Source organism: Equus asinus, chromosome 22 (genome assembly GCF_041296235.1).
Source record: "Equus asinus isolate D_3611 breed Donkey chromosome 22, EquAss-T2T_v2, whole genome shotgun sequence".
In the NCBI taxonomy this organism is placed as follows: domain Eukaryota; kingdom Metazoa; phylum Chordata; class Mammalia; order Perissodactyla; family Equidae; genus Equus; species Equus asinus.
Genome location: NC_091811.1, coordinates 45234782 through 45259958, shown reverse-complemented (window position 1 = coordinate 45259958; position 25177 = coordinate 45234782). Strand labels below are relative to the sequence as shown.

At 35.7% G+C, this 25177-nt stretch overlaps 1 protein-coding gene across 9 annotated transcripts in view; it reads left to right on the top strand.

Annotated features, from left to right (window-relative positions):
* Positions 1–25177, top strand: part of YAF2 (YY1 associated factor 2) — a 73170-nt gene that overhangs the window by 18318 nt on the left and 29675 nt on the right. For 3 of the 9 annotated variants that reach the window (XM_070494428.1, XM_070494429.1, XM_070494430.1), the window contains exons 2-4: positions 4257–4328; positions 4421–4520; positions 14063–14160. The exons of 2 other annotated variants lie outside the window; for them this stretch is intronic. In XM_070494428.1, coding sequence (XP_070350529.1) covers positions 14093–14160 — 68 coding nt within the window. In that variant the 5' untranslated portion in view covers positions 4257–4328; positions 4421–4520; positions 14063–14092. Of the gene's footprint in view, positions 1–4195; positions 4329–4420; positions 4521–14062; positions 14161–25177 lie in introns of all 9 variants that reach the window. 4 more of the 9 variants (XR_011496963.1, XR_011496964.1, XM_044755777.2 and 1 more) reach the window with 4 other exon arrangements.

Genomic DNA, 25177 nt, shown 5'->3' with positions numbered 1-25177 from the left:
CTTTGTCCTTAAATTTATCTTCCACAAATGAGTGAAATCATATTGTGTTTGTCTTTCTCTGTCTAGCTTATTTCACTTAACATAGTGCCCTCAAGGTCCATCCATGTGGTTGCAAATGGGACAATTTTGTCTTTTTTATGGCTGAGTAGTATTCCATTGTGTATATATACGCCACATCTTCTTTATCCAGTCATCAGTCGATGGGCACTTGGGTTGCTTCCACATCTTGGCTATTGTGAATAATGCTGCAGTGAACGTAGGGGTGCATAAGTCTCTTTGTATTGTTGATTTGAAGTTCTTTGGATAAATACCTGATAGTAGTGGGATAGCTGGGTCCTATGGTATTTCTGTTGTTAATTTTTTGAGAAATCTCCATACTGTTTTCCCTAGTGATTGCACCAGTTTGCATTCCCACCAGCAGTGTGTGAGGGTTCCCTTTTCTCCACAACCTCTCCAACATTTGTTACTTTTTGTCTTGGTGATTGTAGCCACTCTAACGGGCGTAAGGTAATATCTAAGTGTAATTTTGATTTGTATTTCCCTGATGGTTAGTGATGTTGAGCATCTCTTCATGTGCCTATTGGCCATCTGTATATTTTCTTTGGAAAAATGTCTCTTCATATCCTTTGCCCACTTTCTGATTGGGTTGTTTCTTTTTTTGTAGTTCAGTTGTGTGAGTTCTTTGTATATTATGGAGATTAACCCTTGTCGGACATACGATTTGCAAATATTTCCTCCCAGTTGGTGGGTTGTTTTTTTGTTTCCATCCTGGTTTCCTGTGCCTTCCAGAAGCTCTTTAGTCTGATGAAGTCCCACTTGTTTATTTTTTCTTTTGTTTCCCTTGTCCAAGTAGACATGGTGTTCCAAAAGATCCTTTTAAGGTTGATGTCAAAGAGTGTACTACCTATATTTTCTTCCAGAAGTTTTACAGTTTCAGTTCTTACCTTCAAGTCTTTGGTCCATGTTGAGTCTATTTTGAGTATGGAGAAAGATGATAGTGTACTTTCATTCTTTTGCATGTGGCTGTCCGGTTTTCCCAGGTCAGATTAATTGTAATATTATAGCCTGAAAAGATGAGAAAAAGAATGTAATTACAGAGTAAAGATCAGACTTCCTTATTGTATTGACATAATTGTTGGCATTGAGAGTATTGTTAGCTTAACTTGGATACTAACTATAGTTAGTGTTTAAAGGACTACATGTAATGTTCCTGACATTTTGGACTAGGATCAAGAAAGTGTTTCCTGGAATGAGAAACTATTAAAGAGTAAATGATATTAGCTGTCTACAGAAGTATCCCATTTTAAGATATGGTTTATAAAATGTGGTGCTTTATTAAGGGACTGTGGTATCTGTCAAATTAAGAAATTGTGATTCCTAATCAATAACATAAATTACTTATTTTCTTTATCTTGCAATATAAAGAATATAGTTTCAAAATAATAGTACCAAAATTAATACAAACAGTAAATCTCTGAGTGTTTAGAATTTCTTTAAGGTTCTTTTAGTTCTTAGACTATATCCCTCTAAAGACGTATAAACTCATTTGAGATTAATTCCATTTCTGGGTGGTTGTGTTAACAGTTTGATGTATGGTTAGATTACAGTCATTGTTTCTAAACACTTTCCTTACATTAACTTAATCCTCATAACTGTCCTGTGAAGTAGGTTCTGTTGTTATCCCTATTTCACAGATGAATATAGTTTTTGCCATCTTGATTTTAGGCAAATTTGTGTTAACAAGAAAATAGTACTGTTTTTGTTTGTTTCTTTATTGGTTGACGTAGGGGAAAGTAGTAGATAAAACTGAGGGAAAGGAAAGTTTTGATTAGGAAATGAGATGGTATTTATATTTGGAGACTCTGAGGGTTGTATAAGTATATCATGGAGCTGAAAAGGGGGATAAGGCACCATAGACTCAATAAATTTTGGTCAAACGTATTTAAAAAAAAGACAAAGTACCAAAGTACCAGACTTATAATTTCTGTTTATAACTGTTGTGCCCTATAGAACTTTCCCCTTTTGGATGATATGAGAGGGAGAATCTAGTTAGGAAGAAACAGATAAAGTGCGATTTTGTACTTTACCTCGACTATCTGATGAGCTGTTTAAGGAGCAAAACAGAAAAGGACAGTTGCTGTAAACAACATTACTTAATAAGTAAATTTATAATTCACTTTTGACCTTATTTTCGTTATTTGAGATATGTATGTACAACACACACACACACACACACACCCATTTCATATATGAACCATCAATAATGTCACTTAAATATGTGTGAATATTTCTATAATGTTAAATTTTATTACACTGTTACAGGATTCCAAGTCCAGGATTTACCATGAACAACCTTCCACAACCATGAATCTTTACATTAGAATTTTAGATGTTAGTCGAAAATTAGAAAATAACGTACCTGGAATCATCAAAACCAGTTGAAATTTAAGTTGCTTCTAGCCAAAATGCAACGTCCAAACCAGTGAATAGTGGTGGAAGTGGAAGCTAGCTACCACATTTTTTTCTGAGCAGTTTTTTCATAGGTTCAGATAGATTCTATGGAGTAGAGTTTCGTTAGTGAAATGCTTGATTTGGTCTTGATTACTAAGCAGTCCCTTTTTGTGGATGAGCGTTATAATTGTTAGAGCTTACACAGGTTACTTTTGAATAGAGCATCTTAATTTCTGGAATTTCTTTTCTAAGCTATTCTGATATAGTCCTTCTTAGGTGAGCTTATGGCTATAGCAACAACAAACATAGCTTTCAATGCTGGTGTCTGTGTGTCCTTTTTGGTTACTTTAACATATTTTCAAGGAATTTTAATTCTCTTAAATTATTTAAAAAATGCTCTTGATTCTATTTTAAATTCATAAGACCTGAGTCTAAATGGAGACTGCATTTGCTATAGATGAAAATTGGAAATTATTATTTAGTTCTTAACTCTTTTATACTAGCGTATACCACAAGGATGAAATACCGGATTATTGCCCCTTCATGTATTTTATCAGTCAAACATGTAGGACCGTTGTGCCATGTATTTGCTCACTCTTTAGGGAATAGAAGTTGACTAGGAATCTAGAAAAGTTAACTAGGTGACCCTTTTGACTAAAGCATTAATTACTATTATTTTTTTAAACTCAGATTTATAGACAAATGGATATAATTTACCCAAGACAATTTGTATATTGAAATGTAGGAATCTAGCAAAAATCTTGACGTGTGCTGACAACCTTTACTACATACAAATATTACCTCATAACAACATTGAAATGTGAGATTTTCATTAGAATTACAGTTTCAATTTGTTTTTGTTGAATAATGATTTTATACAGCATCTTACCCCATTTACTCGTAAAACAAAGGCAAAGTTATACGTTATTTTAATTTGTTTCCATAGAATAAAGAACCATGAAACCATACTTTTCTTGAAGGTGGGGTATGATTATTTAGCAACATACTGATAAAAAGGGAGGAGTATTACTGAAACATGTTTGTATCTTCAGCAGTGGCCGGTGGTTGAAGTTCATCACTGCTGTAGCACATCAAAATGAACACATACCTGATTAATAGGTGTTGAGTTAAAGGTAATAGGGTATCTTCATGTAAAGTATAACACAATCAAAAGTATTATGTACTATGTACAAGTATTTAAATTCAAATCAGCATTATTATTTATCAATAGCCTGGTGTACTTTCCTATGTGTGTGTGGTTTGTTTGTTATAGATGACAAATAGTTATTTTAAAGACTTATTGGGTGATAAATGGGAATTGTCTTGATGTTTTTTATCTGAAGTTGTATAGATTGTTAGTCCACTGTGATGACCTCTACACCAATGTCCGGTGAATGTTAATGGCAGATATTGATCAACTAGTTATCCTTGTACTAATATTTAAAAAACGATGGTGGTGTTTCAGTGAAATGGAATAGTCTGATAGCTGATATTTTGGTATATTAAAATGAAGAGCTGCCATTATAGTGGAAATTTGAAAATGAAACCATTCAATTCATTTTCTTTTCATAGTGTTTCTGATAATGCCACAAGTTTCTCTTGACATTGTAGTTAGCCAATTGTTTCTGTATTTACTTTGGTGCATGCTTATATAGTTATCTGGTAAATTTACAACCCGTTTCCCTGTAGTTCTACATGTATTAATAATCTCAAATAAAATTAAATAATCTTCTTATTCTGATAGAGAAGAAAAAGCTGGATCACTTACCAGTAACTGGAGTTCTCCTATTGGGTAATCTCCACAGATCCACATTCTTTGAAGTTATTGTGAATGCCTCGAGGACCAAGGAACCGTTGAAATTTCCAATTTCACGAAGGTAAGCAAGTGCACTGAAGCATGTCTCTAGCATCTCCCAAATCCCCTCCCCCAACTTTCTTACATATACGTCTGTACTGCATGCCCCCTCAGTTCCAGTGGATGTCCATCAGGAAGATTCTCATGCTGGACAGAAGGGCAAGAGAGGTGGATCTGTGAGGGAAAAGACCCAATAGGATAACTCAAGTTACTGGTAAGTAATCTAGTTTTCACAAACTTGAGATATTCTTCTACATTGCTTCCTTTGAAGGAATTTGTTTAATTGTGAAGAAAGGAAGTTGTTTGGGATAGCTTTTTTTTTGTGAGTTTGGTGTGGATTATGGAATTTATTGTGTGGATGCTAAATACCTATTTCTTAATGGGTGTATGAATAAATGTGACATTAATTTTTAAACTGTATCTTTTACATAATAACTTTATAAAATTATATGTTTATTGCCTCTTGGTAAATTATGTAGTAGTTCTGAAGTGATTTAAGGAAGCTATATGTTGAATTATTTTGTAAATTTTTGAATTTGTGATGTTCCTTTTATTGAAGTAAATGCCTGTACTGTAAAATTTGTGTTTATGCCAAATTTGGCCAAATTATTTTGGCATTGTACTGAATAGCAAGAATAGTTTTATATTAATGGATTAGCACTTCTCACTGACATAGTTTTCAATGTGCCTTTTAACTTCATTAAGGTATATTTGGAAAATAATTCAGGGTATGTTGCAATTATATTTACCACTGCTTTGTTCATAATGCATAGGCTTATTGATGTGAAGGGTGGCGCGGTTGGTTCTGTGTGAGCTCTCTGGTTCCTCAGGTACCAGATAATTTGTTGAGCTGGTGTGTAAATATTAGAATTGGACAAAGTTCTTTGCTTCTCATCTCTCTCTCACTCATGTTGCATTGTTACCAGGCTGCCGTTTCTAAAAGGACACTTTTAGCACATGAAGAGCCTGTAGTGGTGTCCTGCTCTAGCCATTTTATAAAATTTTCATCCATTTGCGGGTACTTAAGGCCTCTCATAATCCAATCCCATCCTATTTATCCAGCCTTAATTTCTTCAATTTGAAACTTTTGTTTTGGCCTTACCTAGATACTTGTCATATTTATGCTTTGGCTTGTGCTTTTCCATTTTCTTGAATGACCTTCTTTTCGTTCTACTTTTCTTTACTGTAAGGTTGAGATCAAGTCCTACCTCTTACATAAATTCTTTTATGCTAGCATCTCTCTGTTACCTCTGTTTCCTCAGTGGAAACAGGAGATTGCTGTGAGGATTGAATTAATTAATTCATGGAATATATTTAGAACAGTGCCTAACAGCACATAATAAACACTCTTATTAGCTGTTATTTGATTGTAGATTGATCTTAAACGTTTTTGTGATTATGGATGTAATTCTTACCTGTATGACACAGTTTAACCTTTAAATATTAACTTCAGGTTGTATTGCTATTTCTTCTGATATCAAACTCTTTTTTTTTTTTTTTGCTTTTTCTCTCCAAATCACCCCAGTAGATAGTTGTATATTTTTAGTTGTGAGTCCTTCTAGTTGTGGCGTGTGGGATGCCACCTCAACACGGCCTGATGAGCAGTGTCATGTCCGCGCCCATGATCCGAAACCCTGGGCCGCTGAAGCGGAGCACATGAACCTAACCACTCGGCCATGGGGCTGGCCCCGATAGCAAACTCTTAAGCTGACTTGTATGATCTTTGAGAGCAGGGATAGGGTTTTATCATTTTTTATTTTACTTTAGTTCCTGACATGCAGGACTGAGATTAAATTTTATCCACTGAAAAATTAGTTTTTCATGGAGATTGACAAATATACTTACCAATTTTTTCATGTATAAAACAGGTTATAGGCTTATCAATTCTATTTGTATATGTTTTTCTTAAGAACAACAATTGTTTTCCTTTAAAACTGTTACAGTGAAATTTTAATTGTTTAGTACAATATAAACTTCTTTTATGTCACAGAAAAAAAGAGTATAGTTTTGAGAGAGTTAATTAGATTGACTTCACTTTAAGACTCTGTGTAGTGTTAGAAAACAAACTGGAAACTCAGTATACTTGATTTTTGAGGTTGGAATAACTTAGAAGATTATTGCTTGATTTTCAGAAATGCTTGGATTTAAGAATACTTGTCTGGTGAAGCAGTAAATGAAATCTAATTTCAAGGTCATTGAAGGAAGGAAATGCTCTTTGACAGATTGTCACTTCTAAATAATCACCAGAGAACCAATTCAGGTCCAATCAGACAAACCAAGATAAAGAACATTTAGTCAGATGACTTAAGCCCTTGTTTTGAATCTGCTTTCGCACATCCTTGTAAGAGACTGTTCAATCTTATGGTTTCTTTAGTGTGATAATGGTTTGGTGGTTATATTGAGAATGACCTTATTCTTTAGAGATATATGCTGAAATATTTAGAAGGGAAATATGATGGGTTCAGGAATTGGTTAAAAAAAGGTGTGTGGGTATTTGGATGTGGTGTATATGTATGTGTATGGAGAGAGAGAGAAAGCAAATGTGGCAAATGTTAATAATTTTGAATCTAGGCGCTGGGTCTATGGATATCCATTGTACTTTCAACTTCTCTGTGGCTTTGATTTTTTAAAAGAAAGTTGGGGAGAAAGTATTTTTAAAAACCTTTATTATGCTTCAGTTTCTCTAATTCTAAAATGGGAATAATAGAACTTGTTCTTTCCATGCCTTCATGCAGGTAGGCCAGTGGGATAACATTTGGTAGAATAGCAGTTACAGGAACTTTTAAGAAGTGGTTTTTTTTTTTTTTTGACATTAAAGAAGAGTTTTATAATGGAGAACTTTTCAAAGAAAAGTTGAAGGTGAAACTGGTGAAATGGTCTGTTTTCTAGGAATAAATCATTCCAAAATTGACTGTACAAGAAAAAGAGAATCCAAAGAAACTAAAACTGAAGCTGTAGTAAATTTTCTCAAGAGGAATAGGTTTTTTAAAATGGCAGCTTTATTGAGCTGTAATTCATAAACCATACCATTTACCCATTTAAAATGTACAGGTCAGTGGTTTTTAATATTTTTATAGAGTTGTGCAACCACTACCACGGTTAATTTTAGAATATTTTCATCACCCCAAAAAGAAACTCTGTACCTATTAGCATTCAATCCCAATTCTCCCTAAACCCTTTAGCCTTAGGCAACCCCTAATCAACTCTGTTTCTATAGATTTGCTTATTGTAGACTTTTTTTTAACTTTTTATTGCGATTATGATAGTTTACAACCTTGTGACATTTCAGTTGTACATTATTCTTTGTCAGTCATGTTGTAGGTGCACCATTTCACCCTTTGTGCCCACCCACCACTCCCCCGTTCCCCTGGTAACCACTCATCTGTTCTCTTTGTCTACATGTTTAACTTCCACATATGAGTGGAGTCATACAGAGATTGTCTTTCTCTATCTGGTCTATTTCACTTAACATAATACCCTCAAGGTTCATTCATGTTGTTGTGAATGGGACAATTCTATCCTTTTTTATGGCTGACTAATATCCCATTGTGTATATATATATATATACACCATATCTTCTTTATCCAATCATTAGTCGAAGGGCACTTGGGTTGCTTCCACATCTTGGCTGTTGTGAATAATGCTGCAGTGAAAATAGGGGTGCATAAGTCTCTTTGTATTGTTGATTTCAAGTTCTTTGGATAGATACCCAGTAGTGGGATGGCTGAGTCACATGGTACTTCTATTTTTAATTTTTTGAGAAATCTCCATACTGTTTTCCAAGTGGCTACACCAGTTTGCATTCCCACCAGCAGTGTATGAGGGTTCCTTTTTCTCCACAACCTCTCCAACATTTATTACTTTTTGTTTTGGTTATTTTTGCCATTCTAACGGGTGGAAGGTGATTATCTTAGTGTATAGTTTGATTTGCATTTCTCTGATGATCAGTGATGATGAGCATCTTTTCATGTGCCTATTGGCCATCCGTATATCTTCTTTGGAGAAGTATCTGTTCATGTCCCTTCCCCATTTTTTGATCAGGTTGTTTGATTTTTTGTTGTTGAGTTGTGTGAGTTCTTTATATAGTATGGAGATTAACCCTTTGTCGGATATATGACTTGCAAATATTTTTTCCCAGTTGGTGGGTTGTTTTTTTGTTTCAATCCTGTTATCCCTTGCCTTAAAGAAGCTCTCCAGTCCGATGAAGTCCCATTTGTTTATTCTTTCTGTTTCCCTTCTCTGAGAGGACATGGTGTCCGAAAAGATCCTTTGGATACTGATGTCAAAGAGTGCACTGCCTGTATTTTCTTCTAGAAACCTTATGGTTTCAGTTCTTACCTTTAGGTCTTTGATCCATTTTGAGTTTATTTTTTTTTATTTTATTTTTTTCCTTTTTCTCCCCAAAGCCCCCTGGTACATAGTTATATATTCTTTGTTGTGGGTCCTTCTAGTTGTGGCATGTGGGACGCTGTCTCAGTGTGGTTTGATGAGCAGTGCCATGTCTGCGCCCAGGATTCAAACCAATGAAACACTGGGCCGCCTGCAGCGGAGCGCGCACACTTAGCCACTTGGCCATGGGGCCAGCCCCTGAGTTTATTTTTGTGAATGGTGAAAAAGAATGTATACCGCATTTTTTTATCCATTCATCAGTTGATGGATATTTGGATTGTTTTCCACTTTTTTTTTTTTAAGATTTTATTTTTCCTTTTTTCTCCCCAAAGCCTCCCGGTACATAGTTGTCTATTTATTAGTTGTAGGTCCTTCTAGTTGTGGCATGTAGGACACCGCCTCAGCATGGCTTGATGAGCGGTGCCATGTCCTCACCCAGAATCCAAACCAGCGAAACCCTGGGCTGCCGAAGTGGAGCGCGCGAACTTAACCACTTGTCCATGGGGCTGGCCCCTGTTTTCCACTTTTTGCCTATTATGAATAGTATTGCTATCATCATTTGTGTACAAGTTTTCGTGTGGACATCTGCTTTCATTCTTTTGGATATATACCTAGGGGTGGAATTGCTAGATTATATGGTAACTCTATGTTTAACCTTTTGAGGAGCTGCCAGACTATTTTCCAAAGCAGCTGCACCATCTTCCTTTCCCACCAGTAATGTATGAGGGTTCCAATTTTTCCTCACCTTCACCAACACTTCCACTATCTGTCTCTTTGTTTATAGCCATCCTCACTGGTGTGAAGTGGTATCAGAAGGAAGTTTTTTTTTTTTTAAAGATTGGCACCTGTGCTAACATCTGTTGCCAATCATCTTCTTGTTCTTCTCCCCAAAGCACCCCAGTACATAGTTGTGTATTCTAGTTGTGAGTGCCTCTGTTTGTACTATGTGGGATGCTGCCTCAGCATGGCTTAATGAATGGTGCCATATCCGCGCCTGGGATCCGAACCGGCCAAACCCTGGGTGGCTGAAGTGGAATGCAGGAACTTAACTACTTAGCCAAGGAGCTGGCCCCAGAAGGAAGAGTTTTAATTGTGGTATTTGTAATCATAATTTCAGACATACATTTGGAGAACAGATAATCCCAATTTTAGACAAACTGATCCAGATATAGAAAAAGAGGGAAAGCTACCCTGGCTGTTTATCAGATAAGTTTAGCCTTGGAACATAAACTGGTAAGAATATACAAGGGAAAATATTATATTCAATCTCATTTATGAACACAGGCATAAAAATTTTAGTTAGGATAAGAATGTAAGGATTGTTCAATATTAGAAGATTGTATCAATGTAGTTTATGAGGTAAGATTTAGGAAAAAAAATCCTGAAAGATTTAGTAATGTTAAAAAAGTAACCCTCAAACCATGAAGAGAAGTGAACTTTTTTCTTCCAGTAAAGGCAGTCTTTCAGACAGCAAGCATCATGTTTAATGATGAAACCTTAAAAACATTCTCATTAAAGTTAAGAATAAGGCAAATATACCTCTACTAGAAGATAAAAAAAAATCCAAAAGGATTGGAAAGGAAAAAAAATGAGATGAGTATATCCTTAGGAAAAAAAAAATCAGCAAATTGTATTAATGAGAGAGTTCAGTGTTACTGGATATATGATCAACATTCAAATTGGCAACAGCCAATTAGAAAATAAACAATATCTCCTTTACAACAAACTCTATAAAGTACTCAAAGTTTTATTGAAGGACATAAAATTAGACATGAATAAGAGGCAGGATATATTATATTTATGGGTAAGAAATATAAATATTACTAAAAAATTATTTTTTGTGAATTATATATAGTTTTAGATAAAAGTCTGAATAGGACTTTTTTGTGTGGAAAATGACCTTCACATACAAAAGTAAAGGCAGCAGACTAAGAATTCTGAGAGAAGAAAAAGAACAAAGCTTGCACTGTTGAATATCAAGACTAACTTTTAAATTATGGTATTTAGAATGGAATACTACATAGCAATGAAAAGGAAAAACCTCCTGCTACACACAGTATGGGATGAATCCCCCAGGCTTAATGTTGAGCAAAAGAAGTAAGACACAAAAGATTATACATTGTATGATTTCATTTATAGGACACTCAGAAACAGGTAGAACTAATCTGTGATGATAGAGATCAGAGCAGTGGTTCTCTTGGAAGCATGGTACTGATTGGGAAGCAGTATGAGGGAGCATTCTGGAGCATGTTAATACCTTGGTCTGGATTGGGTCACACAGCAGTATACATATTTAAAAATCAAGCTGTACGCAATATTTGTACACTTTATGTAAATTATACCTCAGTTAAATAAAATAAAAACTTAGAGTATTTAAAGTAGGATAGCCTTAATTCAGGAGAAGACATTAATATAACAGAATACAGAGTTCAGAAATGGATCCATATGTATTTGAGAAGTTGGTAATTGCTAGAGATGGGATTTTCCTTCAGCAGGGAAAGAAAGAGTGGACTGTTGAATTGGTTGTCTATATGGGGGGAATACAGATCTCTGCTTCAAACCGTATGCAGAAATTCCAATTGAATTAAATACTAAACATGAAAAACTGTTTTGGAAAATATAGATAAATATGTGTATTTAGGATATGTAAGGCCGCCTTTAATAAGTTGAGCAAAGAAGAATGAACCATCAAGGATAAAGGATTTGACTGTCTCAAAAAGAAAAATTTGGGCTCAATAAAAGACATCATAAGCCAAAGTAAAAGATAAGTAGCATGACTGAGAGGTAAGTGCAGAGGCTGTGATAGCCAGTGGATTTGTGTCCAGAATATACGAAGATCAAAAGAATAAGACAGATGATACAAATACAAATAAAGTGAAGAATGGATATTAAGGCAATTCACAGTAGAGGAAACTGGAAATTGGAAATTGGAATGGTTAATGAGCTGAGAAGATGCTTAGTCTCATTTGCCGGGAAATGCAATTAAGTTTTCACCCATCTATTTTCACCCATTAGATTACAGAGCTTGGGATCAGTTGAAAATGTGCATGCCCTAATACCTTTTCAAGGTGTTGGTCTAGAGAAACTCGGACATTTGCCCAGGGAGATTTGTACAGGGCTATTCATTTGGAAAAAAGTCTCACCAGTAAGAGGCACAGATAAATAAGACATAAAATGGTTATGTAACAGAGAATTACCCAGCTCTATGTTTAGATTATATCATCAGTGATTTTTCTTTTTAAGAAACAAATGGTATTGTCTATGCCCAGGAATTGTTCTAAGTATTTTATAAACATTAACTACTTTAGTCCTCGTAAGAACTCAGAAACAGGTACTATCATTTTCTCCATTTTACACATAGGAATACTAAAGCATAGAAGGGTAAATAACCTACCCACTCTCATAAGTAGTAAATAGCAGAGCTGGGATTCAAAGCTAGGATTTGAACCTCAGTCACCTGGCTCCAGAGTCCACTATTGTATGGTACCTTTTGATATATATAAATATGGGGAGACTTCATAAATACAAGGAAAAGTTAATTGCAGAATAATGTGTGCAGTGTGATCTCATTTACAGCAAGTTCACGGTAGTGGTTACCTCTGGATGGGGCTGGGAGGTGAGGGGCATCTAGTGATGGTGGTGAAAGGAAATTAGCTTTATGAAACTGCATGTTTTTCCTGAAAGAATATGTATATTATTTGATAGCTTTTAAACACCTACATTTAATGTATGTATATGCTTATTTTTGCAAAAAGCAGCACTGAAGGATTGACCTTTATTATTTTAGTCTTCATTTATTCATTTTTTAAAATGTGTTTCTCTCTGAAAGTGTAGAAAGTAACCTGTGGAAACCGCTTCTCTTTTTTTTGGTTTGTTTTTTTGCTGAGGAAGATTCATCCTGAGCTAACAGCTGCTGCCAGTCTTCCTCTTTTTTTGTATGTGGGCTGCTGCCACAGCATGGCCACTGACAGACGAGTGGTGTAGGTCCACGGCCAGGAACCGAACCCAGGCCGCCAAAGCAGAGCGTGCTGAACTTAACCACTTGGCCACTAGGGCTGGCCCCATTTGTTCTTGATATGGGTCTACAGTGGAGGAGGAAGCAGTGGCCCCAGCACAGTGGCTGTAATTTAATCTAGTTCTGAGATAGTGAGCAGCAGATGAGAGCCAAACACTAGGTTAGGTGCTGGGGATGTGGAGTGATTAGGTTTCATCCTCCCTTTTTAAGGAGTTCAGAGTTTTACAGGGAAAGACCTAAGGAAAAAAAATTTTAATTTGGTATGTTATGTGCAGATCTCTTTTTTTCTTCCCTATTTCTCTGTCCCCACCCCTTTCCCTCAAATACAAATAGGAGAAGGGAGAAATGTCTTGATTTGGCATGTCAAACAGGCGATGAAATATCAGTGTTGATCCTACTTCCTATTCTTTTACAAAACTACCAGAGAGTGAACTCTATAATGGTCAGAGATTGTAGCTTGTTCACCATTGTATCTCCAAAACTTAGTATAATGCCTTGTGCTTAGTAGACTCTTAGATATTTGAATGAATAACTAATACACTTTCACACTTCACTCTTAAATTAACTAGCAGCTGAGCCCAAATTCCCCTTAAGCCATTTGGCATGTCTTCCACTGGTTCCATTTCTTCCATTGGTTGCCAGAGTCTAAGGTAATTTGACTGAGAACTCTACATGAAGCTTTTAATTGTTTTGTGCCAAAGAAGTCTGACTGAAGAATATTTTAATTTATAGGAAATTTTGTATTTCTGAAATCCAATTTTATTTTCCTTGGGCTGAATCCAATATATTTTTTTTTAAGTTTGTAGTTTTCTAGTATTGGGATAGTACAATTGTTTTTCTCAGTTACTGTATGCTCTGTCTTTGAGTCAGTCCTGTCTTGTTAAATGTGTTTATGTTCTGTGTCTTATTTGTGAAATTCTTTATTTCCTAAAACCACATTCTCTTCAAGTTTCCAGATGGACCCATGGACTATTTCCAGATGGTATTAGTGAATATATGAAAATTCCAGTGTCTTTTAAAATCTCTCATAATATCTTATAAAATTTAGTTACTATTGTTTCCTTTCCACCCTAGTGAGGGAGGTGTGTTTTCCTTGGTAGCAAATTCGGAGTCAGTGTTAGGTGAGATCTTTCCCAAAAGGGTGAATTTGAATATCTAAAAATTGTTGAGAACGGGCAAACTTCATAGTGGAAGATGTTTATCTTTGTAAGTTTAACACTTGAATTGTAATTGAGAAAATTCTAAAACAAAGCATATTATTATGCTGGATGGATTTAGTTAAGCTATTGGTCAAATCCTGTTCCATGTGTAATGTAGTGCTTCTTTCTTACTATGTAACCCTTTTGCCAAAGATAACACGAGGAGAGCCTGGTTACCATTTGATGGAACAATCCTGCTGGCTCAAGCCGCTGTCCAGAAATTTGATTCAGTCTCTTTCCTGGACAGTCTGGTAAGCTATCATTGTTCTTCACATTAAAATCATGTTACTTAGGGTGTACCCAAGAGGAATTTAATACTAAAGGAACAGACAATATTAGATTCAATGAAAATGTTAAAATAGTCATATTAAGTTAAGGCTTCACATTAAGCATGACTAGTTTATAACAGCACTGTCTAGTAGAAATACAATACAGGCCACAAAAGGGAGCCATGTATGTAATGTTAAAATTTCTTGTGGCCAAATTAATAAAGTAAAATTTAGCAGGTGAAATTACTTTTAATACTATATTTAACCTAATATATCTAAAATATTACCATTTCAATTATTATTGAGCTGTTTTACAATCTTTTTCATACCGAGTCTTCGAAATATAAGGTGCATTTTATATTTTCAGCACATCTCAGTTTGGACTAGCACATTTCAAGTGCTCATTACCTGCATGTGGCTTCTGTATTGTACAGTGCAGACTTAGGGCATCTGAAAGAACATTTAGTTTTATATAATTCTCCTTCTGTTCCTACTTCTCATTAAAGGTGCTTTGAGTATCTTTTTTTCTTTTATTGCTTCACCTGTTCATGGGTGCTCAGCTTTGCTATTGATTATTGGTAACTGGAAACTCTACTGTCTGTTCCTAAATTTGACAGAGCATTTAGGTCTTTCACTGGTGTTCCCTGATCCCTAGTTCTACTTAACTTCTTTAGATAAAGTGTAAAGTTTCCTTTCTGTAAGCTTTAAGTTAGAATATAGGCTCCTGCTTTATATGAGACTCTCAGACTCAGTCCTTTTACACGGGCTGTTGTAGGTAGGATTACTATACACTAATGTCATTATCATCTACCTCACCCAGCAGTGTAACAAACCTCTCTTTTCTTGGTTTAAAGTCATTGCTCTGAACCAAAAGGAATCCTTATATGATGACTTCCTTTTTATAAGATGAAGCCCAACATCTTGCTTTATGGGGATGGGGTGTCCGTTCTCTAATATACTAATTGCTTAGAAATTTTCAAATCAAGACTCATTTTCTCTCTATTTCTTCCCTAGTAGAAGTTTGAGAATGAACATATTGCAAAACATATTGCAAAAGAAAGCCATATCTAGGGTACAATACACGTGACTTGACATTTTGATAGCCCTTTGGTTTCACCTTTCCTAGATGAGGGACATTTAAGAAGATTATTTTCAGTAAATGAATTTATAATCTCTAATACCAGTTATCCATGTGACACAGTACCAGCAGAGGAATGTTCTATAGTTTATTTTAAATAGTGCCACACTTTGCTTTTGTAACATGAGATTACTTGGACTCTCAATATATAAATGCTCAGATTCTGGGGTTTCCTGGGCTACTTGTTTTCTTGTCTTAATTATTATTTGACTTTAATACCTGTTCTGAGTTTCCTGTCTTTCTCAACCTACCTCTTTGTTACTCCATCTCCCTTCTAGCAGAATCTCAATCTCGTGGTATTTCCTTCCCAGTCTTCCTTTCCAGGCATACTCATTATTGTTGGTGGGTGTTGCCCAGCACAGTTAGTGGAGCATTTGACTGTTACTTATGCCTGATGTTAAGGTAGCAGTTTTAGCAGCAGTAGACAGCTATAGGGTAGGATATGGAATTAGCACTGGAGGTCCTAGCCTGGTGTTGAAGTGAAGCAAAGAATATTCTTCTCTTTCTTCCATCTACCGTGATCATTCATCTTATTTAATGTCATTGCCCCTACCCAGGTGAAAGCTGATAGTTGCTAATTATGGTCATTGGTGTGTTGGCCAAATTTCTGAGATAGAGGCAGTTATGTAGCCAAAGAAGGAACACTAGGCAGCATGTGGTAGGAGCTGACTGTGAACAAAGCTAAAAACTAGCGCAAGGCTAGGGTTGGAGCAAAGGAGCACTGGATTAATTTTCTTTCTTGTATTTCTCTTCTCCAGTTGTCCTATCTACTGCCAGACACTCAGTTTCAAAAAATTCCAGTTTTATCTTCATCTCTAAATATTTACTGAAACCAACGAAGTGTTAGGTACTTTCTCAGCAGTGAACAAGACAGACACTGTGCCTTCTCAATGGTGGTTACTTGTCATTCTTCTTTAAATGTTAATTCTCTCTCCGCTGCCTTCAGGTCCAAGTCAGCAGCCTCAGCATAGTCTTCAAGGTTCCGCACTAGAGGCTGGGCACTGACTGGTGGTACTGGTTAGACTCTTAGTTTTGTTTTGTTTGGTCCCCTCAATGTTGGTCTGCATCTTGTTTCAAAGAATTTGAATTGCCATTATTAAAAATGCAGGAGATTTCTCATGAAATTTCAAGTTTTCAGCTTCTCTTTAAAAATTGGAGGATCTAGCAACACTCAGCCACATCATTCAATGGAACAATGCACCATTTAGGGGGGACTTGCTCTCCACAGTTCTCCTCACTCTCAGTGGTCTCCTGAGTTTTTCTTATACCTAATCCTCTTTACTCGTTTTGTTGTTTATCTAGTCTCTGTAGATAATTGAGCTACATCCCCTGTTCTAGATCATCTGGTCCCTCACTACTGTAAACTTTCTTTTCTTTGATATGAACCTTTTTGTACGGCCAACATTCTTAAGTAAAGTCTGCGCTCTTTAACCTGGTTCACAAACCCTTTCATGGTTTGATTCCTGTGTATTTTTTCAGCCTTAGCTCTTGCCATTCACCCCAGTCATGTTATGCTCTAGCTGTATCCACCATCCACCTACAGTGTTCTGCTCTGTTGTTTCTATACTTTGCACACACTCTAATCTCTGGATGATGTTTTGCTTTTCCTCCCATTGTCTGTCCCTACCACTTCCCACTCTGCATCCCAGCTTTGGTTAATCCTTGTTAATTTCATGTCTTAGTTTTAGATGTCACATCCTTCAGAAAGCCTTCCCTGTTCCCATAGGATCTGCCTAGGTACTCGTCCTATGTACTTCCATAACCACCTGAATTTAAGCCAGTCTTAACCCTTACTACAACTGCTTTTGATAGGCTGCTCCCTGTAACAGTCTATAGACTATTTAAGGATGTCTTCTTCACCTTTGATTCCCAGAGCCTGTCATAAAACAGGTGTGTAGTAAATAGTTCTTCAATGGATTACCTCTTTCTCTAAGCTCTTAATTATTCCTAATATAGAGTCTTTGCTTAATGTGTGTTCTAGTGTATGGAATATTCTTTTCACTCTTCCAACTCTTGTTCATCCTCTAAGCTTCAACTTGGGGGCTATCCTAAAATTTTTTTGAGGGGTGGGCTTATTTCAGTCTCTACTTACCTTTCACTTCTTTAAGTTCTGGTAATACTTCTCAGAAACCTTTCATTTTAGCACTTGACATGGTTTCATGTATGTTACTTTAAATTGAAGTTATATTTAATGCCATAATTTCATTCTTAAGGTGTTATTTGCCAGTAACCTATGCTTTACTTATAGTATATTGCTAGCTAAAATAATTTAACTACCGATTATATTCATTCGTGGGTCAGACCTCTACTCCTTTCCTGGATATTCTCCCTCGTTTATTAACTATGACAGCTAGCCAGAAGTTTTTATCTCTACCTAAATTTCTTCCTCTGTTTTAGACTTTTCCCATAATAACACTTAGTGCATATATTTTCACTGTATATTTTTCTGTTTGTCACACTAAACTGTAAACTAAGGGTTGAAATCATGTGTCTCTTGTTATAACCATGTGTGTCTTGTTATACCTAATGTTGGTATACTATTTTAACTATTATTGGAATTTAGAACATATTGATATTCACTATATGCACGTTTAAGATGTGACTGTCAAACAGTGAGTGTTCTCAGTAAATTAGGCATGAACATCCCCCATTTCTTTACATGTGAATTATTAGGCAATTATTTAGGCAACTCCACTTGTATGTCTTGTAGATATCTCAGACTGAGCATGTGCAAAATTGAACTTACTTTTCTTTTTGCAAATTTTTCCTCCTCTCTTGATGACACACACTCTCTCCTCCCTTTCTCTCATCCTCTACTTCCTATTCATCTACAAATCCTATACGCTCTACCTTCAAAATATGTTTAGAATTCCACCACTTCTTTTACTTCTACTGTTGCCATCCTAATATAAGCCACCATCATCTCCTGTCTGCCTGTTACGTAAGTTCCAGTTGGTTTCCCTGCTTATACGTTACTTCCCTACCACCTGTTCTCTAAATAGCGGCTTTTTTTTTAAAGTTCTGAAGCTCATTTTTATCTGGCCCTCACAAACCCCTTTGTAGAGTGACTATTATTATTGTAATTATTTTACCAAGAAAAGAGAGTCCAGAAAGGTTAAATGAATTATATAAGAACAGAAGCCATTCAGTAGTAGTGCCAGAATTTAATTATAGATCTTCATATCTCAACGTCCACAAATCCTAGTGTGATTGACATGGGAACCCATACAAAGGACATTACCTTAAAATTTTCCCCAGACTGTTTTGTAAAGTGATATGTCATTCATACCTTTTATAGTCACTCTTTTATGGCATCAGTGTTTTTTTTAATAGACTATTTTTTAGAGCAGTTTCATGTTCATATCAAAATTGAGCAAAAGGTAGAGACATTTCCCAAATAACTCCTGCCCTTGCACTTGCATAGCCTCCCCCATTATCAATATCTCCACCAAAGTGGTACGTTGAACCTATATTGACATGTCATTATCCCCCGAAGTCCATAGTTTACATTAGGGTTCACATTTGGTGTCATACATTCTGTGGGTTCAGACAAATACATAATGACATGTATCCATCATTATAGTATCACACAGAATGTTTCACTGCCTTAAAAATCTTTGGCATTATACCTGTTCATCCCTCCTCGCACCTCAGGCCCTGGCAACCACTGATCTGTTTACTGTGTCTATGGTTTTGCCTTTTCCAGAATGTCGTATACTTGAAATCATGCAGTATATATAGCCTTTTCAGACTGGCTTCTTTCACTTAGTAATATGCGTTTTAGGTTCCTCCATGTCTTTTGATGACTTGATAGCTCATTTCTTTTTTTTTTTTCCTTAAAGATTGGCACCTGAGCTACTAACTGTTGCCAATCTTCTTTTTTTCTTTTCCCCCTGCTTTTTCTCCCCCAATCCTGTCAGTACATAGTTATATATTTTTAGTTGTGGGTCCTTCTAGTTGTGGCATATGGGACACTGCTTCAACGTGGCCTCATGAGCAGTGCCATGTCTGTGCCCAGGATCCAAATCCGTGAAACCCTGGGCTGCCGAAGGCGGAGCACGCGAACTTAACCACTCGGCCACGGGGCCGGCCCCCAGCTCATTTCTTTTAAGTGCTGAATAATATTCCAGTGTCTGGATGTACCACAATTTATCCATCTATCCAGTATCACCTTTTGGGGGACATCTTGGTTACTTCCAAGTTTTGGCAATTATGAATAAAGCTGCTATAACCATCTGCATGCAACATTTTGTGTAGACACAAGTTTTCATCTCCTTTGGGTACACACCAAGGCATGTGATTGCTGGATCATGTGGTAAGAGTATGTTTAGTTTTTTAAGAAGCTGCCAAACTGTCTTCCAAAGTGGCTGTACCATTTTTTATTCCCGCCAACAATGAATGAGAGCTCCTGTTGCTCCACATCTGCACCAGTGTTGGTGTTGTCAGTGTTCTGGGTTTTGACCATTCTAGTAGGGCAGCGGGGTAACTTAACTTTAGTCAGATGATGTTAGTCTCCTGCTCAGGACCTTCCCATTCTACTTAGTTTCTCGTCCTACTTAAAATAATTAGATTCTAAATTTTTTCCATTGTATGAAAGGAAGGCCTTACATGATCTGATTCTCGGCTACTTCCTCAAACTAATTTTGTCATTTTCTCTCTCACTCATTAGAGTTCAGACATTTTGGTCACTTTAGTGTTCCTTGAACATGCCAACTTCACATTTTAGGGACTTTGCAGTTAGTTTTGCCCTTCCTGGAATGTTCCATGTATACCTGCATGGCTTACTCCTTCACTTCATTCAGGACTCTGCTTAAGTGTGACCTCATCAGAGGTGCTTGTCTGATTTCCCTGTAGAAAAATAGCACTTGTGTGTAACTCTCTCTTCTCATACCCTGCTTTATTTTTCTCCTCCTACTCCCTAATAATATTTCATTCAGATGATATATATATATATATATATGCCTATCTTTACTGTATCTTTACTAGAATGCATGTATGCTTCATGAGGGAATACTTCTGTATACCTGCAGAATAAGACCTGGTACAAAGATGGTGTTTAGTAAATGTCTGTTGAGTGAATGAATGACTATATTACACCAAAAAATGTTTTAATGTTACTGATTTAGAATATTATGGTAGTACATAATCAGATTCTTAAGGAAGGCTTAGTTTTATTTTAACTTACAACTTGTAAGCTTTATGAGGCTAGAAGCTTTTTTCCTTTTTACTATACTCCCATGCCTAGAATGTTACCTGACAGTAATATACGTTTAATAAATATTTATTGAATGAATGAGTTTATGTAAAGGGACAGGGATGTCTTTATTGTAAAAACAACTAAATTATACTACATGTAAAAGTAACCTAGACTAGAACTAAAAGTAGACTATATAAATCCAAAATTGGGGGAAGGAGAGGTGGAAGAGTGATAGTACTCTTGATTAAAATCTTTGGATTCGTTCACTTCCATCCATTTCCACCATTAGTCAAGTGTGCGCCAAGCCACCATTGTGTCTTGTCCAGGCTCCTCTAATAGTGTACCTACCACTTGCTCTCTTCAATGCCATATGTGTCACGCTTCAGTTCATTCTCCACTTAGTTTTTAAATGGAAATATAGTTCAAGTCGCTTCTCTTCTGAAAAGTATTTCAGAATATATATTGTACCCAGAATAAAACCCAGTTCTTTAACTTGGCACATTTGTAGACCTGATCTGACCTGCCTACTTCTTGATCCCTTGCAGTCCTTACCCTCAATCAATTTCTCCAGCCTTACTGAATTGCTTTCAGTTCCTATAATGCACCAAGTTCTTTGCCGCCCTTGTACACTCAGTGGTTACTTTCTGTCTGAGATCATCTTTCTCCTGTTTCATTCGGGGAACTCCTTTGTATTATTTAAATCTGAGCATGTCAGATCTTGTGGTAAATCTTCCTTGAAAGCCTTATCTACAGCGACTCCTATGAGAATTGCTTATGATGTTGGGATGAGGGGGGGAAAAACAAAACCGCAGTTTGTAATTATATATATGTAGCTAACTTTTTTGTTTACCATTGTATTCCTAACACCAAGCATGGTGCTTGGCACGTAGTAGGCTCAGTAGACATTTGTTTCATATGTGAAATAACCGTACAGCAAAAGATGGAAAACAAAAGAATGAGCATCAAAGGGAAAAAAACCCAAACCCCAGAAAATGTTAAAACAAGACCAGATGTGCTCGTTAAAACAATAAATGCCCATGACACAAGCTCAGCTTTTTAGTAAAACGCGAATTAGATGAAATACAAAACCCAACTATACACCTGATGTTAGAAACACATCTAGAACAAAATTATTAATGGAGCTGGAAGTAAATGGATAGTCAAAACAACCTACCAGGCAAATACAGACAAAAGATTGTTCAGTGGATTGGTTTTACTACTAGACAGAGTTGAATTAAATGCAATAAACATTGGGTGAGAAAAAAGAGAGGCACTTTGTAATGATCAAGGATGTAGTTACTAATATAAAGAGAGCACATCTTCATTTTTTCAAGATGAAGCATTGAAGTATTTAAAGTGAAAACTATAAATTCAAGGAGGAAGAAAAAGAAAGATAGCAGTAATGGGAGACTTTAAAACATCTTTCAGTCCTTGCTACATCAAAGAGAAAAAATAAGATATGGAGAATCTGAATCATATAATCAATAAGGCTGATATAATAAATATACTCTGTTATTGTAAAAAGAAGGAACACCTTTTCAATTCCTCATGGAACATTTTCTAAAATAAGTACTGGAAAGAAAACTTAAAAATAAGTAAAAATATTATCAACCACATAATTACGATGAAATTTTAAGTTAATAACAAAAGCAAGAACCAGAAACCAAACCGCAAAAGCTTCCCAAACCTCAAAACAAAAACATCCCTCACTTGAATTTAAGAATGTAAAATATTCTCCTAAAAAAAGTCGTGGTTCAAAGGTCTGAAGAAACTGCAAACTGCTGGCAGTTGTCTGTCTAGAAAATAATTACAATAAAAATGAAATACATACATAACATGGGAGCACAGGTAAAATTATTTCTGAAAATATTATTACTAAAAAAATAAAAATAAATAAGTTAACATTTAACTAAATAATTTAATATAAGCAAAAAGTAAACCTAAGGAAAGCTGGAAAAAGTAATTAATAAAGATAAAGATAGCAAGTGATAAATTATAAAACAAAAAAGGTAGCTAAGATAAATAAAACTAAAAGCTGGTTCCTGATTAAAACAAAAATAAATAAGACTAGCTGAGAACCTTTTTTGGTAACAAGGAGAAAGTACAAAAATAAAAATTTGGATTAAGAAAAAGAAAGTAACCATAGATACAAATAATATTGTTAACATAATTATAAAAGAATGGTTGGCACAATGAATAAATTAGAAAATACCGGAAAAATACATTATTTTCTGGGAAAATATAGACCATCAAAATTGATCCAACAAGAGACTGCAAACCTAAAACTACAAGGCCCAGATGGCTTTACAAGTGGCTTCTTTCAAATCTTTGTGGGACAGATAATTTCACTGATATTTAAACTGACCTAGAGGAAATAGAAAGAATGAGGCTTCTTATTATTTTTATAAAACAGTAAGAGAACCTACCAGAACCTAAATTTTCTGTGAAGATTAAACAGGTTAATACAAATATAATTCTTAGAACAATGCCTGACACATAGAAAGCACTCAATAAATGTTAGTGCCAGAAAGGCAGAGTAATAGAGCAGGCATAATACTGGTAACAACATCTGATAGAAATAGTGTAATAAAATTACACATCAGTTTTATCTACGAATATTGATGCAGGAATCCAATAGTACATTCAAAATATAATATACCATGACTAAGTAGAATTTATTCCAGGACAGCAAATATGTATTGGAATGCTCTTAATATAATTCAACATAGTAGATAAAGGATGAAAAGCTATATGATCACCTCAATAGATCTTGAAATGCAGTTGATAAAATCAGACATTCATTCCTGAAAACAGTCTTTAGTAAAACCTTAACGTAATTAAAATACGCAACTTAAAACCATGGTCAGGAAAGTGCTTCATGGAGATATATTTGAAATTAAGTGAAATTTCTTAGAAACAAGGCAAGGAAATTCTCTTATCACTATTATTTAACTTTGTTCTAGATGTCTAAAAGTTATAGAAATTAGAGAAGCGTGATATAAAAGTAATCCCCAAACCCTTTGGATAACATCCAGTGCTTTGTTCTGGGCGTTTAGTTTGTGTTTGAGAGCTGTCTGCGTTGTTGAGTTATCAGCCATTTTCCAGTAACTTCCACCCAATACAGTCTTACAGTGTTTTTGGTTAGTTTATTTTAATAGTTTTCATGTTAAAAAAAACTCTCAGAATTTAATTTGGAACTCCAATTACTAAAGCAGAAAGCAGAGCTGCTTTGCATGGAGAGGGGTTGAGGAGCTCTGTAGGTGCCTCTTCCTCATCCACTCCTCCTCCACTACGTCCTGGGAGTGATGTATGCTGCTTTAAGATTACAACTCTATTCTCTTTTATGCAGTTTTCTATGTCACAGTCTTTAACAGTGATCTAAAAGAATTATTTTGAGGCCAGCCCAGTGATGTAGCAGTTAAGTTTGCATGTTCCGCTTTGGCAGCCCCGGGTTTGCCGGTTCAGGTTCCGGGTGCAGATGTAGCACTCCTCATCAAGCCATGCTGTGGCAGGTGTCCCACGTATAAAATAGAGGAAGATGAGTATGGATGTTAGCTCAGGACCAATCTTCCTCAGCAAAAAGAAGAGGATTGGTGGTGAATGTTAGCTCAGGGCTAATCTTCCTCAAAAAAAAGAACTATTTTATAAAATATGATCACCAATTTGATTGGATCTTATTCTTGGCAACTGTTGATTCTTCTTTGGTTATGGTAGATATTAAATTAGAGGTAGATTGGAATTTGGAGTTGTGAATGGGATGACTAAGGTTGCCAAAAGCAGATATATCAAAAAATCGTAACTGACAGCAAGACAGGAGACAAAAGTGTCAACAATTGGGATGACACAACATGTTGTTGAAGTTCTAATAGGTGGTTCTGAGTCAACAAGACAACCCAGCATTGTGACATATAGAAAGTATGGGCTTTAGAAAGATACACTGCATGATCTCACTTAGATGTGGAATCTTAAAAAGTTGAACTCATAGAAGTAGAGTAGAATGGTGATTGCCGGGGGCTGGGGAGTGGGAGAAATGGGGAAATATTGGTCAAAGGGTACAAAGTTGCACAGAGGCAGGATGAATAAGTTCTGGGGATCTAAGGTACAGCATGGTGACTGTAGTTAATAATATTGTATTATGTACTTGAAATTTGCTAAAAGAGAAGATCTTTAGTGTTCTCACCATAATAAAGGGCGATGTGAAGTGATGGATATGTTAATTAGCTTGATTGTGGGAACCATTTCACAATATGTGCATGTACCAAAACATCACGTTGTACACCTTAATTATATACAGTTTTTGCTAATTGTACCTTAATAAAGCTGGGAAAAAAATAAAGCATGGACTTTAGAATCAGGCAGACCTGGAGTGAATATGACTTGGAATGTGATTATGGTAGGTTTCTTAAACATTTTGAGCCTTGGTTTCCTCATCATGTAGAAAGGAATTTGACATTAAACGAGTTAGTGAGTATAAAGAGCTTGATATGATCTTTGGCACACATAAGACACCCTTAAAAAATTAATAGCTTTTATATGTTATACTATTTACTAAGGCAGTGAAGCATGTAACAATTATTTTAGGAACAAAATGAAAAGATTTGGTTTTTTAAAATGTATAATTTAGTCAGCTGGAAAATTAATTTTATCTAAATGCTTCATCCTCA